This window comes from Pyrus communis, chromosome 15 (genome assembly GCF_041283825.1).
Source record: "Pyrus communis isolate YQ-2024b chromosome 15, ASM4128382v1, whole genome shotgun sequence".
Taxonomy (NCBI): Eukaryota; Viridiplantae; Streptophyta; class Magnoliopsida; order Rosales; family Rosaceae; genus Pyrus; species Pyrus communis.
In genome coordinates, this window is record NC_142579.1 from 24,434,173 (window position 1) to 24,450,768 (window position 16,596).

The following is a 16,596-nucleotide window of genomic DNA, read 5'->3' on the forward strand; positions in this document are numbered from 1 at the left end:
ACCTTGAGCTTATGTTCTCTTTTGTGGCTATTTATGAGGAGCATACTTTGCGCTGTTTTTCCCCGGAGCCACTCATGTACTTTCTTGAAATGATGCCGAAGGTTTTATTATTTTGTGAGGAAGGAGATGGATGCATCGATGGCAGGGAGGATGATGACGACGGTGAGGGCGTCGAGGTGCCAGAAGATGCAGACCTCAACGACAAAGAGGGAGATGGAAGCTACGAATCGATGGAGTTCTACTCATTTCTTCTTTGCACGCTTATAGGATTTCTTTTTAATTTTATTTTTAATTCCTTCTTCAAGATTTTATGTCATTTTAGGTTTGTTTTTTGTTTTGAATATTAATTAAAATCCACATAAGCATCTATTTCATTTAATAAATAAATAAGGACCCTTGGTTGTCATGTGATCTAAAGGCTTAAAAAGAGTGTAAAAATAGTTGTCAAAAATGTTTGTCCCTTAACCTATCCTATATATATATATATATATATATATATATATAGTAGTACTATATACTTTTAAACACGTGTGTGCGTGTGTGTGTCAGGGTTAATAATATGTGCAATAATTATGTGTTCATTGTTATTAATTAAGGTGAGTAATAACGTTTATTGATTTATTTTGAATATTGTGATAGAAGTTGTAAATATTTTGTAATAAAAAGTCAACTACTTTTCTATTTGGCAACCTTTTAAACTTGGGTTTTATTTGCATGTTTAAAACTAGGTAGGTTTTTGTTTAGGAAATAAGAGTTGCAAGGTCTCTATCTAAACAACCGTAATTTTTTTTTGCAAGAAATGATATTCTTACAATCTATTTGTAACCATCATTTGTATCATTTCTTTGATAGAGATGAAACCTACATGTATTGGTGGGCCTTACTTGACACACCCCGATCCCGATATTCCCCGAATACCAGAGTATACAACTAACTAGAACACTAAAAGAAATGATATAAAATTGAATGAATAAAAGAATAGGTCCTACACCGAGAGGACTCGAAGATGCCGATGCTGAAGTGCCTTGACGCTAGGATTGTATGACTCGATTCTAAGTCCTGAAGGGCGTGCAAAACAAACATAAGTGGACCAAGTTGATATATATATATATATATATATATATATATATATATATATATATATATATATAAATAAAACAATTATCAACATACTAACCCCCATGTTTTATGGAAGCACATATAAAATGATAAAATAGGTTTTTCGAAACCTAGCATGCCCTGCAATGTCTCAAATCATAACTTGTATATATAATAATCACTAGTGAACGTCCGATAACCCCCATGCCCCATGCCGGCTCCCCGTCTCTTAACAGACAGTCAGAATAAAATACACTCCAGGCCCCATGCCGACTCCCCGTCCTTGTGCTAATAGCTAGAGGAAACACACTCCAGGCCCTATGCCAACACCAAACCGTCGCTCGGGACGGACCGGAATTTTTCCCTACGTCCCGTAGCAGAATAAGGACCACTAGGTAAGTACAAAACCATTGAACATACATATATTGAAAAACAACTTCATAGTATAAAGTCATATATCATCTATACTATAAAGAGGTGTTCTAAACATGTTCTTAATATCATATCGTCATCCATCAGATATTTTATAAGAACACGGGTTAAAGGAAAAATAGTAATAATTCAAACTAGCCTTAATAAGCATGTTATGTCATAAAACGTTTCATAAAACATAGTCATCAAATCATGCTTTTCATATATGCATTTCTACTATCAAAACATGCATTTTTAGAAGAGGTCCACTCACAGTACTTTGCCGCCGAAGAGCCACGCAACTAGCGAAGACGGAAACACCACAAATAATTGCCCCTAAGCACATAAAGGGTATATTTAGTCAAAATCTACTCAAATGATTGAATTTGGGAAAACGGACTTCAAAAACAGGTCCAGGACGTCGGAATTAGCCTAGAAGAGGTCCCAGACGAAAACCCGAAAAGTTAACAAAAAGTCAACGGTCAAAGTCAACGCTGACCTTCACCGGGTCAATTGTCAGACCGGGTCCAAGTCAACAGGTCAAACGGGTCTGAGCTTGGATCCGAATTGGGCCTGAGTTCTGGGCTTGGGTTCTGATGGGTTTGGAACCTGGGCTAGTAGGTTTGGGCCGAAAGGTCCTAGGTCTAAGGCTTGGTTCTACTTGGGTCTTGGGTTAGGGAAAAATTTGTTGGGCTCCCAAGGGTTTCTGATGGTTTAGGTTGAATGGCCCAAAGGCCTATCTACAAGGGTTTTAGGGTTTAAGACAAATAAAAGGAAGAGGGTTTGGGTTTTAGTGGCAATGGGCCAAAGGCCCACATTTTACACGGCCCCAAGGCCCTGGTTCAAAGAGGCTTTGGGCTTGAAAGCCCCGCCTGAGTTCAAAACATGGGTCGTCGGACCCAAAGGAAGGAGAATGCCAGAATTCGGCAGGAAAACTGAACAAACTTTAAATGTTAATAATTTTGTCAATACTCAATGAAATTAAGTGATTAAAAAATAGAAGTCATAGCTCTCGATGAGACAAAGAGAATGGTACCTCACACGACGTCGGAAACTGGGTAAGATTCAAATGGATATAACTTTTTCAATACTCAACGAAACTGGGTGATTCAAAAAGGAAAGTTATAGTACTCAACGAGATTAAGAGATTGATACCTGCACATCAGCCAACTTACAGTGGTTTGGCTGGAAATTGCCTCGAAAGAGGCGGTGCTGGTCGAAAAACTAGGGAAGTTTTTCCCCGTGAGGTTCCTACGTCCAAACATCGATAACACTTCTTAAAACCACTTCCCAACATACATTAAGACATGATCTACAACTTTTGGATGAGGTTCAAGGCGTAATTAACCAGAAGAAGAGGAAACTCGCCGGAGAACTTCGGTGAGCAGTGTAGGCCGAGAGAAAGAGAGGGGTTCGGGGTGTTATCCTTCGATTCTAACTCACTAGGGTGTTAATGGAGATATTGATGTTGTTGTGGTGTTGTTTGTTGGTGAGAAAAACCCTTGGAGGGGGCTGAGATAGAAAGAGTCGAAAGGGAGTGATAAGGGAGAGTAAGGGAGAAGAAAGAACTGAGAGAAAAGGGAGAAAGAGACCGGGGACACAAATCAGGGATGGGCCCCCTTGGGCACACCATTTAAGACCCAAAAACCATTTTTAAAAGAAAAATATCCCCAAACTTAGTGAAAATACAAAAAAACTCTTTTTGTTTCGTAAATTCCAAGACGGGCTGTTACATTACTTTTGTTAGAAAGATAGGACCTTCATCTCCTTAATAGGAAAAAAACTTAAACCTTGTTACTAAAAATCAGCTCTCCTTTTTTTGTAAAAATATCAACAATCTTTTCTAATGTACAATATTTGTTTCTGTTGAAAACATTGGCATTGTTATGAATGCCCACACACAGGTTTTTCAATGCCCACAAATGAGATGTAGACTTTGGAAATAAAAGGATTGTATTTTTTAAGTCATGTGATGTAAATTTCAACATGTAATAATGCGAGTTGCTCTATAAATAGAGCACTCGACTGCAATCAAAATACAGAGAAAGAAAGGAAAGATAAATAACATCATTATCTATTTACCTCATTTATTTGTCATCCTCTTATGCTATAGTTACAATGTAATATTTTACACCTACTTCGCTCTTGTCACTAGTAAAGGTTATCTCTCTAACTTTGACCTATTTATAACACGTTATCAGCACGACTCTTTAAATATAACCATTCCTCATTTCTCTTCGCCGAAAGAAAAAAAAAAGTTTCCTCTAAGGATTGTACTGTTCATCTTCTTCCTCTGCCTCAACTGCTGGATATACCCTCACGAAGAACTGTTTGCACCATGCCTGCTTTTATTTCTCAACTTAACAGTTACATATATCTTTGATTTCTTGTTTGGTGTAGATCTTGATTACTAATCTAGTGTTTATTTATGTTAATTTTACTGCAATCCAAGTTGGTGCAGTACAATCGCCCATCTTGAACTGCAAATTTAATCTTACTGCAATCCATGATGGTGCGGTATCATCTCCTATTTTGGACTGCAGATCTAATTTTACTGCAAATTTTAGGTGGAGCGGTATTATCGCCCATCATAGCCTTATATTTAAATTTGCCTGCTGTTTAATTTCATTCCAATTTTAAGTGATGCAGTATAAATGCCCACCCTGCTTTGTATATTTAAATTTTCCTGCTACTTGAGTGGTGCGGAATAATCGCCCATCCTATGTTATAAGAATGGTGCAGTACAATCGCCCTCCTCATTCATCATGTAAATCTCGAGCTAGAAGTTTCGAGTGCTTATCATTTTGGCATGAAGATCAAAATGAAAAATTTGTAAGAACCAGAAGTTCTAACACTACATCCCCCAGATTACATATTATTGCAAGTTCTTACACATCTCAATTTTCTTTTAGAAAAGAAAATGGCGAACTTGGCAAAGCTTGATTTTGCTGCCCTGGACATTACTGGGAAGAATTACCTTACCTGAGTACTGGATACCAAGATCTATATGGAAGCAGGGAATCTTGGAGATACCATTAGGGAAGAAAACAACTCATCCTTTCAAAATCGGGCGAAGCCCATAATCTTTATTCGTCGCCATCTTAATGAGGGACTAAAGAGCGAGTACTTAACAGTTGAAGAGTCGTTAGCTCTCTGGAAGCCATTGACAAACAGATACAATCACCAGACAACGGTGATTCTTCCAAAGGCTCACTATGAATGGATTCACCTAAGGATCCAGGATTTCAAGTCAGTGACTGAGTATAATTTTGCGTTGTTCAAAATTACCTCTCAGATGAAGTTCTGTGGGGACACCATTACTGAGGAAGATATGCTAGAAAAGACTTTCAGCACATTTCATGTCTCTAACGTGCGCTTGCAACAGCAGTATAAAGCGCGAGGCTTCACTGAATACAACCAGTTGATATCTGTGCTCTTGGTAGCTGAACAAAACAATGAGCTCCTGGTGAAAAATCATCAGTCCCGACCTACTAGATATGCACCATTTCCAGAAATGAATGCTGCTTCTCTCGAAGTAAACGCCACATCCTCTGGTGGCAATAATCATAAACGAGGATGTGACCACAGGCGAGAACAGTGGAACAGGAAAGGCAAAAATCATGGTGTCCAGTTTCACAACCAAGTTCCAAGGCATAATTCAGGCCCAAGCTTTAAAAATGGAAATCACCACAAAGGCAAAGCTAGTATGAACAATGCTCCTAGAAACTCTGATGAAGCTTGCCATAGGTGCGATGGCGATGGGCACTGGGCGCGTATCTGTCGTACCCTAAAATATCTGGTGGATCTATATCAAGCCTCCCTCAAGGAGAAGAGTGTCAAGACTAATTTTCTCGACTAGGCTAGACCAATGGATATACATGATCCAGTGTATGACTTATCAGGACAGTTGAACACAACCCACCTAGAGGTCTCGGACTTCATGGTGGAAAGGGAAAATGAAGTATACAGGTCCGATTGAATCATTGATGTTTGATGTACTTTTATTATGCTGAACTTGTCGTTTAAAAACTAGTATTTTAGATTTAATAAAAGTGGCATTTAAATTTCCTGTTATAAATTGCTTTTAACTGTGATTCCCTTACTCAGAGAACATGGATGAAAACTATGGTCATTATCAAAACATGAGAAATAACAGAGATATTTGTCTTGCAGACAGCGCAACCACGCATACAATACTTCGAGATCGAAAGTATTTCTCAAGATTGATGCTCACAAAAGTAAGGGTAACAACAATATCAAGGCAATCAGATATGATTAAAGGCTCAGGGAAAGCCCAGATTATGTTACCAAATTGTCCATACATAATGCGTTGTACGCTACTCGATCAACTCGAAATTTGTTGAGTTTTAAAGACATATGTTTAAATGGATACCACATTGAAAGAAAAAGTGCAGAAAATGTGGAGTATCTATGCATTACCTCCAATGATACCCAGAAGCGTATATTGGAGAAGTTGCATGGTTTGTCGAATGGATTGTATTATACATACATAAGGACAATTGAATCACATGATGTCATGAACCAGAAGTTCATTGATTCAAAAGTTTACATGCTTTGGCATGACCGTTTGGGTTACCCAGGATCTACCATGATGCGTAGAATCATTACCAACTCTAATGGACATCCATTATTGAGCAGGCACATTGCTATCTCAAATGATAACCGTTGTAAGGCTTGTTCTCAAAGGAAGTTGGTAATTAGACGATCACAACTAAAGGTCGATGCCGAATCCCCATCATTTTTGCAAAGAATTCAAGGGGATATTTGTGGGCCTATTCAACCATCATGTGGACCATTTCGATATTTTGTGGTTTTGGTTGATGCATCTACCCTATGGTCACATGTTTATCTCTTATCTACTTGGAATGTAGTTTTTGTGAGACTTTTTGCTCAGATAATTAAGTTGCGAGCACAATTCCCAAAATATCCCATTAAGTCAATCCAACTTGATAACGCTGGTGAATTTACGTCTCAAACTTTTGATTATTACTGCATGACATTGGGCATTGATGTTGAACACTCTATTTCTCATGTCTATACTCAAAATGGTTTAGCAGAAGCATTGATCAAGCGACTTCAGTATTAAGCTCGCACTCTGCTCATGAAAATAAAATTGCCAATTTCTACATGGGGACATGTCATCTTACATGCTGCATTATTGGTGCGATAAAGACCTATAGCCAACCACCAATACTCATCAGTACAACTCGTGTTTGGGCATCAACTAAACATTTCACATTTACGAGTTTTTGGTTGTGCTGTTTATGTACCTATTACACCCCCACAACGAACTAAAATGGGACCTCAACGCAAATTGGGAATTTACGTGGGTTTTGATTCACCATCTATCATTAGATATTTGGAACTCTTGACAGGTGATATGTTTACAGCTTATTTTGCTGAGTGTCACTTTAATGAGACAGTATTCCCGTCGTTAGGGGGAGAAAATACAGTTCCAGAATAACGGAAAGAGCTGACATGGGTTGTTCCCACCTTATCTCATTTTGATCCACATAGCACTCAATGTGAAAACGAAGTGAAAAGGATGTTCATCTTCAACGTATTGCTAATCAAATGCCAGATGCATTTAATGATGCTATGAAAGTGACAAAATCACATATACCAGCTGCAAATGCACCTGCAAGAATTAATGTCCCTGTTGGACAAGGTTTACATTGAAAAAATCCTGAATTGTGGATGTGTCATTCACTTTTTCTTCTTAAATGATTTCATTTGGATTCAGTTGTGCCCTCGACTTTCTCTTTCGAGGTGTTGAATCTTTTGAACCTGGAAGTTTACCACGCTTCAGGTGCATTTGCAGGTGCATTTGGTATGGACAAGGCTTATCCACTTAACACACCAATGGTCGTTCGTTCTTTGGACATTAAGAAAGATCCATTCCGTCCAAAAAAAATTGATGAACTGGTCCTTGGTCCAGAAGTATCATATTTGAGTGCAATAGGTGTTTTATTGTATTTAGCACAATGTACTATACTAAATATAGCTTTTTCAGTCAACTTGTTAGCAAGGTATAGTTCTGCTCCAACAATTTGTCATTCGAAGGGAGTCAAAGATGTATTGCGATACATTCGTGGGACAACAGACATGGGTCTTTTCTACTCAAAGAAATCCACAAATAACCAAATCCTTGTTGGATATGTAGATGCTGGTTTTCTCTCTGATCTACATAAAGCCCACTCACAAACTGGATATGTGTTCAAGAATGAAGATACAGCAATTTCATGGTGCTCAACAAAGTAAACATTAGTTGCTACATCTTCAAATCATTCAGAAATACTTGTTTTACATGAAGCAAGTCGTGAATGTTCTTGGTTAAGATCAATTATCCATCATAGTCGGAATTCATGTGGTCTACCTTCAAAGACAGACACTTCAACCGTCATTCATGAAGATAATGCAGCCTGTGTTGCCCAAATGAAGGAATGATTCATCAAGGCCGATAAGACTAAACACATATCTCCAAAGTTCTTCAATGCACATGAGCTTCAGAAGGCTAAAGTTATTGAAGTCAGACAAATCCGTTCCAATGAAAATCTGGCAGATTTGTTCACTAAATCTCTACCAAAGAGCACGTTTTAGAAGATAGTGCAAAGTATCGGATTACGTCGACTTACCAAGCTGCTAAATTTGGAGAATGCGGAATCAGGGGGAGATATATATTAGGGTGAGCATCCATGATACATGCATGTTGTACTCTCTTTCCTTCGATTAGGATTTTTCCCACTGGGTTTTTCCTATCAAGGTTTTAACGAGGCAACATAAGCATATTTAACACTATATCAACAATCCAAGTAAAGTTGTACTCTTTTTCCTTCACTATTTTTTTTTTTCCACTAGGTTTTTCCAAGCAAGGTTTTAACGAGACAACTGATGTTGATATGTGGGCATCCAAGGGGGAGTGTTGAAAACATTGGCATTGTTATGAATGCCCACACACAGGTTTTTCAATGCCCACAAATGAGATGTAGACTTTGGAAACAAAAGGATTGTATTTTCAAAGTTATGTGATGTAAATTTCAACATGTAATAATGCGAGTTACTCTATAAATAGAGCAACACTCGATTGCAATCAAAATATAGAGAGAAAGAAAGGAAAGATCAATAACATCATTATCTATTCCTACCTCCTTTATTTGTCATCCTCTTGTGCTATAGTTACAGTGTAATATTTTACACATGCTTCGCTCCTGTCACTAGTAAATATTATCTCTCTAACTTTGACCTATTTATAACAGTTTCAAAACTATTAAGTTTTATATAAAAACAGTTCAAGAGTTCATTTGGAGAAAAGAAACCCACGTCCCCTCGTCTTGAGAGCACGCTCCCGAGCGTACAAACATTTTTATATGGTATTGAACGAGACTAATCAAACATTTTTTATTTAATTTTTTTTTACCTGATCAAACTTATTAGTTGGAAAACATAGTTTGAGGCAGATTCATCGAAATAGTCAATAACAATCAACTCCTCTCGATTTGGCAATGAATCTAGATTATATATGAACACAGTTCTGGAAACTTGACCGACAAACATGAGTATAGATACTAGAGAAATTTACCAACGACGAGATTAACACTTGACCCCGTGACATCAAAGTTCTTATCTTATGGAGACTCTTCAGCCTTTTCTTTTGGTTCCTTTTATTTATATATTTTGGGAGAGCATGAATTAGATTATTGTGTTAAATTACACTTACAGATTTTCAAACCAAAAGGTCAAGAAACTGTGTATAGAGATTCATTCTTGAAATGAAGAAAAACAATTACTTGGTTTTATTAGCCGAAGGACTGGTTCGTCGGGCAATATATAAAAAAAGAAAAATTTAATAATTAACTAAAAATTATTATATTAATATAATAACTAGATATGGGCACATACAAAATATGTGTAAAAAAATTTATTTCTATTTTTAAAATCAAAGTAGAGAGGAAGAGAGTGAGATAGAACGTGGGAGTGGGAGAGAGCTTTATTTATGTTTTTTTTTTAATTAGACATATATTAAAATCACCTGTAGGTGAGGTTTTGTAAAAATAAAAAAATTAAATAAAAATAAAAGCGAAATTTTAGTTGTGTGAAATTACATTACTATCCATATTTCTTATTTATGATTAGTTTTAATTAAAGGGTTAGAATGGTAATTTCATGGTGTTTTGGTTGACAATGGAAGTTTTATTAATACGTAGTTTAGATACACACATTTATTGAATTAATATCAAAGTCCGTACAATGTTATTGAAACTAAAAATCAAAATTATTTAGGTTGACAAAAAGTTTCACTGGATGATAACCTTTTCAGATTGCTCCTTTTTGTTCCCCAGTAGTTCATGACCATCTGGCTTAGGATGACATTCTTGAAACACGTCATTACAGGAAACAATCGAGTCTATATGATAATCTGCATATAGATTAGAACACAGGGCCATTGAAATACTATCATCTGCCGCACTGCATGCAGAGGTCAGGAAGTAATCTGAAGGTAGAGAGGTTCTTGTATTCATCTCTAATTTTTTCATTATCATATGATGATAAGTTGTATTTGTAAGATTTAATATCGAGATTTGCGGCCAATTTATCTTTAGGACTAGTTATATCTCCTGAAATGGATCGCCCTGCAGTGATCGTTGTATCTCCTGGAATGCAGTAGCGGCCAGTTCTATTTTCATTCTCAGTAACTTTGACTGGGCAGCTTAGCCAGAAGAAATCATTTCACTCATCCATCCATACATACTTCCCAACTGATATGAGACTTGTAAACTTGCAAGCCCCTTTCCCCTCCAAGATTTTTGAGACACACTCGCACTCCAAAACAGCGAATGAGAATAACTTCCACTGCAAGGTTCAAACACAGAGATCTTTTCGCATACCTGCAGAAAATCTAAACTCAGTTGGATTATGGGTGGAAATGGACCAGAATTCCTTAAATCAACAGACAAGTACTCACTCTTGGTTGAAATAGGGGCCGTGTGATTTCGGACCATCTTTGCCACTTTCCCAAAACAACAACAGATTGGAAACAGTGGAAACTGTGGACAAGTGAGACACTCCAAAATTTGCAACTCAAGAAATACAAAGTTCAACGTTCTCTTACGTTGTTGGTGGTCATGCAAGACAGGATAAACAAAAAATATATTTTCTTCACCAAACTATCTGGGTTTTAGCATATAAATACCTACAATTGAAGCTCGATAGAAATTTCGGAGTTGGAGCGCTTTGATTTTAACAACAGTTGATTGAATGTGGTGGGAGACTTGGAAATTATCCAGGAAACTGTATCACCATGTCTGGGAAGCTTTCATGGTGAGACGGAGAACCCAACCATATTGCAGGTAGAGGCCGACCCCGATTGTAATTTTGCCAGAAAATATTGTTCCTTTATCCTATTAAATTGTGAAGACTATGTTTCGAAGGGAGACAAAAGCATAAAGATAGTTTGGAGTGTCAAATGAGATTTTTGAAGTTTCTTATAACAACGGTCAAGCACTATTGATCATACTTTTATAATGAGAAATGTTTGAGAGACTAGGGTTCTATTTTTAGAAAAGTCTCATTAACATTTTTCATTTACAATTTTAACTTTGTAATATCGAGGGTATCAATAATAACAAAGGCATATAAATTGGCTTTTACTGTATATGTACATTAACTTAAAATACGGTAAACTGTAGATGTCTCAATATATAATCATCTATACCAAAGAAGGCAACAAAAGAAAACTTGTAGATACAACCAGATGCATAATCTACATATCAAGTGTAGTAAAAACACTTATTTTGTATATTCCAGGAAAATATAATATACATTCTTTATATTGTGCAAAACAATAACATGACAATTACACAGGAAAAAATCACACAATTTCTGAAGACTCGAGAGTTTGATATAACCAATATTACAAATTGATGTGATGAAACTCAGAAACTAGACAGAACCAAGAACGAAATCCAACAAGAAGATGAAAATTAAAGAAAAAAATGCAACACAAACAAAAAAAAGACGTTGCTCCAACATTTATTGAGGAAAGACAGGTCTCACAACTGAGGCTTTTCGAGCCAATTCAAATTGGTTTTTTCTTTTGCCACCTTGATTTTGTCTCTGAAACTAGCTAAGAAAGGTTTCCACAAATATTCTGTCCCTGCATCACAAATCACTTCCTCTAACTGCTGATCAAGATCCCAGACTGACAGCGGCAACTCTTCCAATCTCGAGCACTGTCCCATGTTTATCTTTCTTAAACCACTCATTTCGCCGATGTGTTCAGGCAACTCCTTAATGCTGATACAATTGTATATGTCAAGAAAGTACAGCTTATTAAGTTTCTCAATCGAGCCCGGAAGGCTTACCAAGTCTGTGCAGGACCTTAGCCTCAACACCTCTAAATTCTCAAGCTTTTCGATCTCGTCAGGCAAGGCGGATAGCTTATGGCAGTTGGTGATGCTGAGTTTCTTTAGATAAACAAAATCACAGAGCTCGGCCGGCAATGACACCAAATCATGGCAATAGTCGATGTTCATTTCCTCTAGACTAGGCCATGCATCTGAAATTTTGATGGAACAATTGCAGAAAGCTTGACCGATGTCACACATGAATAAAGATAACTTCTTCAGACTCTTCAATGGTACGAAGTTCTTGGTCATGGAAGGAATTGATATGCGCTCTAACCTGATTCTCTTTAGATTTGATAATGAACCCAGAAGATCAAAATTACTCAAACCAGTAGGTAAGAAACCATAGTTTGTGACTATTAAAACCTTCAATTTACCAATTTTCTCCATAAATTCAGGCAAGGCATTGTTCTCTGTCTTAAAATTCAAAACTAGAACCTCAACTTGTGGTACATGAACGCTCTGCCATTCTCCTGAGAACATTCCATCTACAAACAATTTTCTATGAAATATGAGTATGGGAAGAATTTAAATCAAATTTCTATTCAAATATTAGCATGTGTGTGCACATGCATGTTCGTTTGTATGTGTGTGTGTGTGTGTGTCACTGTGTGCACGCGCGACTACTTATGTACATGTGGGTGTTTACGTGTGCTGGTCATAGGTACATGGGCAGATGTGCCCGTATATGCATTTTCTACAGAGAGAGATGGGACAACCAGAGGAGATAGATAAGAGGCGAGCATTGATGGGTTGAGACTTCTGTTCCGTCAAACACTTGGGTTGATTGTGTCCAGTAACGACAATCAGTCTTTTTCTATCTTCTATTGGGTCTAGTTTCGCGTTGTAGATAGCCAGCTGCCTAAGCATATCATGCTGGCTAACAAAGTGTTCGATGTAGTAGTCATCCACAATCTCTATATTCTCCTTCCTGGTAACAATCCAAAGTTCCAAACTCAAGATTTCGTAAGCATACATTGCAGTTGCATATTATGGTAGGAGTTAGTCGTAAATATAGACATTTTTAATAAGAGTATTTCATAAGAGAAACATAGAAGCTTGCGTACCTAGTGATGACAAGATTTGCGAGGCCTCTGGTGGTGAGCTCAAGGAGGTTCTTAATGCAGAGAAAGTCGTCATCTAGCTTATATAGCTCTATCCACATATCAATGAAAGCAGCAGCAGGGATTCTTTGGTCCTCAGGAAATGAGCCAAGGTCCATGAAGCATTCTTTGATGACAGCCTCTTTTTCTTCCAAGTCATCTATGCGACTTTGAAGCCGAAGAAGCAACTCAGTCTCAGAATCGAGAATCGAACTTTTAGACCATTCAGTTAGTCTAGAACGCCAGAATTCTGTAGCTTGTCCACGAAGCGAATTTCCAGTCACTGTAATGGCAAGGGGAACTCCCTTACAGTGCTTTAGTATCTGCAGGTTTGTTGTTGCAAATGAAGTCAATTACTATCTGAGTTGCAGACCGAAAGTTCAAGTTTCTTTTAACATCTCAATGGTTTCATGAAGATGAGAAAATGGTTATACTTATCTTCCTTCTTATTTTAGTTTTAGTTCTTAAGTAACATCGTACGTAAATGGTCGTTTGCAGGTTGATATGGTGAAATGGGTGTTCAATTCTGTATGTGTATATGACCAAAACAATTTATTTTCCCTAATTTGATTCCCCTTTAATTTGTGAGGCATCGGTAAGTACATATGTGGTGGATTGCATAGTAAGAAATAAACCTTTCTCAGAAGATCTTCTGGAACAGACAAGCTATCTCTCAGGGATGCTGAATGACGCAAAAGAGTCATTGAATCTTCATCATTCAAAGCTTTGAGATTATACGGAGTGCCAAATCCAGGAAATTCAGATCTCGATGTCACCAAGATCTTGTAATTTGGCAATTCCAATTCATCAAACTTTTGGATTTCAACCAAACATCATCCAGGACCAACAGTACAGGATCTTGTCCTGCTTCCTGAGACTTCATGCGTTGGTATAGCTCTTGTACAACATCTAAGCTGGGCTCTTTTGAAACAGTGACAAAGAAGATACTTTTCTTGAATTTATCTATCAAAATACAATACAAGAAATATGTTACATACATGTGAAAACAAAGAAACATACACGATGGCAATGTTGAGGTAGAAAAATTAAATCTTGATCTCAACTGCAGCCCTAGTATATGCGAAGATTAGGGAACGGGTGAATCAATATTCTTTATAGAATCTATTCCAATCATAAAGTTAGTGTAGTAAATGCTTGGTTACTCTTGACACGTAAAAATTCCTATCAATGAGAATTATATCTCTGTAAGACTCAGATAGGAACTGTATATCAGCAACAGGAACGATTCTTTACTGATATATGCATGAGTGAGACTAAAATATCCAAGATACACCACATATTAGTCATGGCAAAAAGAAAGCGTGAATTTCGGAACCATATATCCAGTTAGACTTACTATTCAAGCAATTGATATATTACAACAATTGTGGATTAACTATGATGTTATGTAAGTTTATATATCTGCAGCTGGGTTTGATTTGGATATCAGTAGGTGTTGTTAATTCTCATACAAAAGGCTTCAACTCAACGAACGACATCTATAACATACTACTAGTACTAATCGATAGAAAAAGATGTTAAATTACCGATTACTTTTACTAAAAAACTTCTCACTTAGCAATTAGAAAGTATCATCATACCTTTGACATCCTCATCTTGACAGAATTTCATTGCCAATGTGGTTTTCCCGCATCCTCCAGCAGCAGTCAACACAAGCATCGAGACATCGTCCTTAAGAAGCAGGATCTTCAAATCCCTCAAAGGCTCATCCAATCCAACTGTAACACGTGGAGGTTCAGGAACTGAACCCAGATCATGAAATCCTTCTTGCTTTTGTATCACAACATTTTCTTTGTTTCCTACCAAACCATTTTTCTGGACAGCAGCCAAGGCCTCCTTCGACACGGCCAAGTTCTCCCTCGAAATATCCAAGTTCTCAAACCCGTTCCTTATTCCCTCCACATTCAGTATCTTCAACAACCTGTTTAGACATTTATCCAAATCGAGAAGTTGCTTGGCGTATTTATACTTTTTGAAGCTTTTCCACCGGCTAAGCTTGGAGCACTTGAGAACCAGCTCTTTCCCATCCGCTATTTGTCTCACAATCTTTTCCACTTCCTTGCTTGATTGATCCAACACCTTTTTGTATCTCTCTATGTCCTTGATCAGTGGATTTAACGCTTCTAATGTGGAATCGAGATCTCCGAGGAGCTCTGTAAACATCATAGTCTTGTCCTTGACATCCTTAACAACCTCATACAGCACAGTAAATAATGCTCCTACAGCAGCACCTGCAAAAAGATCCCCAACTCCTCCCATTCCAGTTTCTCTCAAGCGAAACCCGACACCGACAAATCCGAAAACTAACTCGTAATCATATCAAATCCGAAAACTAACTCGTAATCATATCAATCAAAACTTGAAGACAAGAGAAGACCATAGCAGTATGAAAAAATCAAAATAAAAATGCTCTCTTGATTCTGCTTCAATCCACTGACTTTTACTTTCACCTACCGGTCCTCCCCCATTGACTTACCAAGGAAATTGCAAAGCTGATTCCTGAGAAACTTTGAATCGGAGCCATTGACTGACCAAGAAGATGCTGGTTCTAAGCAAAATATCACACCTACCTATCACATTCATGGCTTCCGACGAGAGTGTAATTACAATGCATTGATCCAAAGATAAAAAAATAAAATAAATATTTAAAGTTTTAAAAACTACTCTGCAACTTGAATCGTTGACCAGATTGTGGAAGGCAACGCAAACAGTGGTGTGCATGGGTGAATTTCTTGTTTTTCTTTCTTTGGGGACAAGGAATCCGCCTACCAGAACCCAATTCCCATCCCTCTCAGAAAAGTGTTGTGTTCGATCGCAATCGGTCGCAAGTTGGAACCTTTCAGTCGCATTTTCTTTCTCCAGTCACTGCTCACTTCTTTTCTTAGAAAGAGCTGGGAAAATAACGGCAAATTTTTTACCCAAAAGAAGTAACCGACTTTTAAAATAATAGTCAATTTACTGGTCTGCCCATCTTTACTTAATATCCTTTAGCTTTGGGACCGCTACACAAGCAGGGTATAATTGGAATATAATAAAATTTCTCAAACAAACCCAACTAACTTCGACACAAAACTTTCCACCGAAAAATGTTAGCCCATTTTATCAACTTGGGCCTATAAATTGTTGTCTTAGGTTGTTCTCCTACGAATGAATGAACGGGCAAAAGAGTGGTTGAGGATTTTAAGAATAATTGACTTCTTTTTAGCTACGTTTTTTTCAAATTCGATTTTAATCTCATTTTATCTTATAAAATTTAAAATTCGTCATTTTACTTTCTGAAACTTGATTTTGTCCCACTTTGCTCCTTGAAACTCACAAGTTGTCATTTTACTTCTTGTAACTCGATTTTGATCTCACTTTGCTCTTTGAAACTCATCACTTTACTTCTTGAAACTCAAAATTCACTCTACATTGTCTTGTTTCTGTTTTTCTAGAATAAGTTCATCCATTCAAAATTTATAATTGGTAATATGCCAAATTTCCATTGAAATAAATGAATAGTAACAAAGAATAAAAAAATTCTTCTCTCTCCTTCAACC

The 16,596-nt window shown here is 37.2% G+C and overlaps 1 protein-coding gene and 1 pseudogene across 2 annotated transcripts; one reads left to right on the plus strand and one right to left on the minus strand.

Annotated features, from left to right (window-relative positions):
* Positions 1-4,516: 4,516 nt before the first annotated feature.
* On the plus strand, positions 4,517-5,368 carry LOC137717082 (uncharacterized). The gene has a single exon (XM_068456406.2). It carries the CDS (start codon positions 4,517-4,519, stop codon positions 5,366-5,368), a length of 852 nt encoding a protein of 283 aa, XP_068312507.2.
* Positions 5,369-11,319: 5,951 nt separating this feature from the next.
* Positions 11,320-15,462, minus strand: LOC137748324 (putative disease resistance protein At5g66900; annotated as a pseudogene). The gene is made up of 5 exons (XR_015957095.1): positions 14,638-15,462; positions 13,672-13,999; positions 13,001-13,359; positions 12,653-12,864; positions 11,320-12,421 (listed from the first exon to the last, which is right to left on the minus strand). The product of XR_015957095.1 is annotated as a putative disease resistance protein At5g66900 (transcript).
* Between the last annotated feature and the right edge of the window lie 1,134 nt (positions 15,463-16,596).

Excerpts from the sequence above, each read along its gene's own strand:
- LOC137717082 (XM_068456406.2), top strand. The coding sequence starts at position 4,517 with ATGGAAGCAGGGAATCTTGGAGATACCATTAGGGAAGAAAACAACTCA.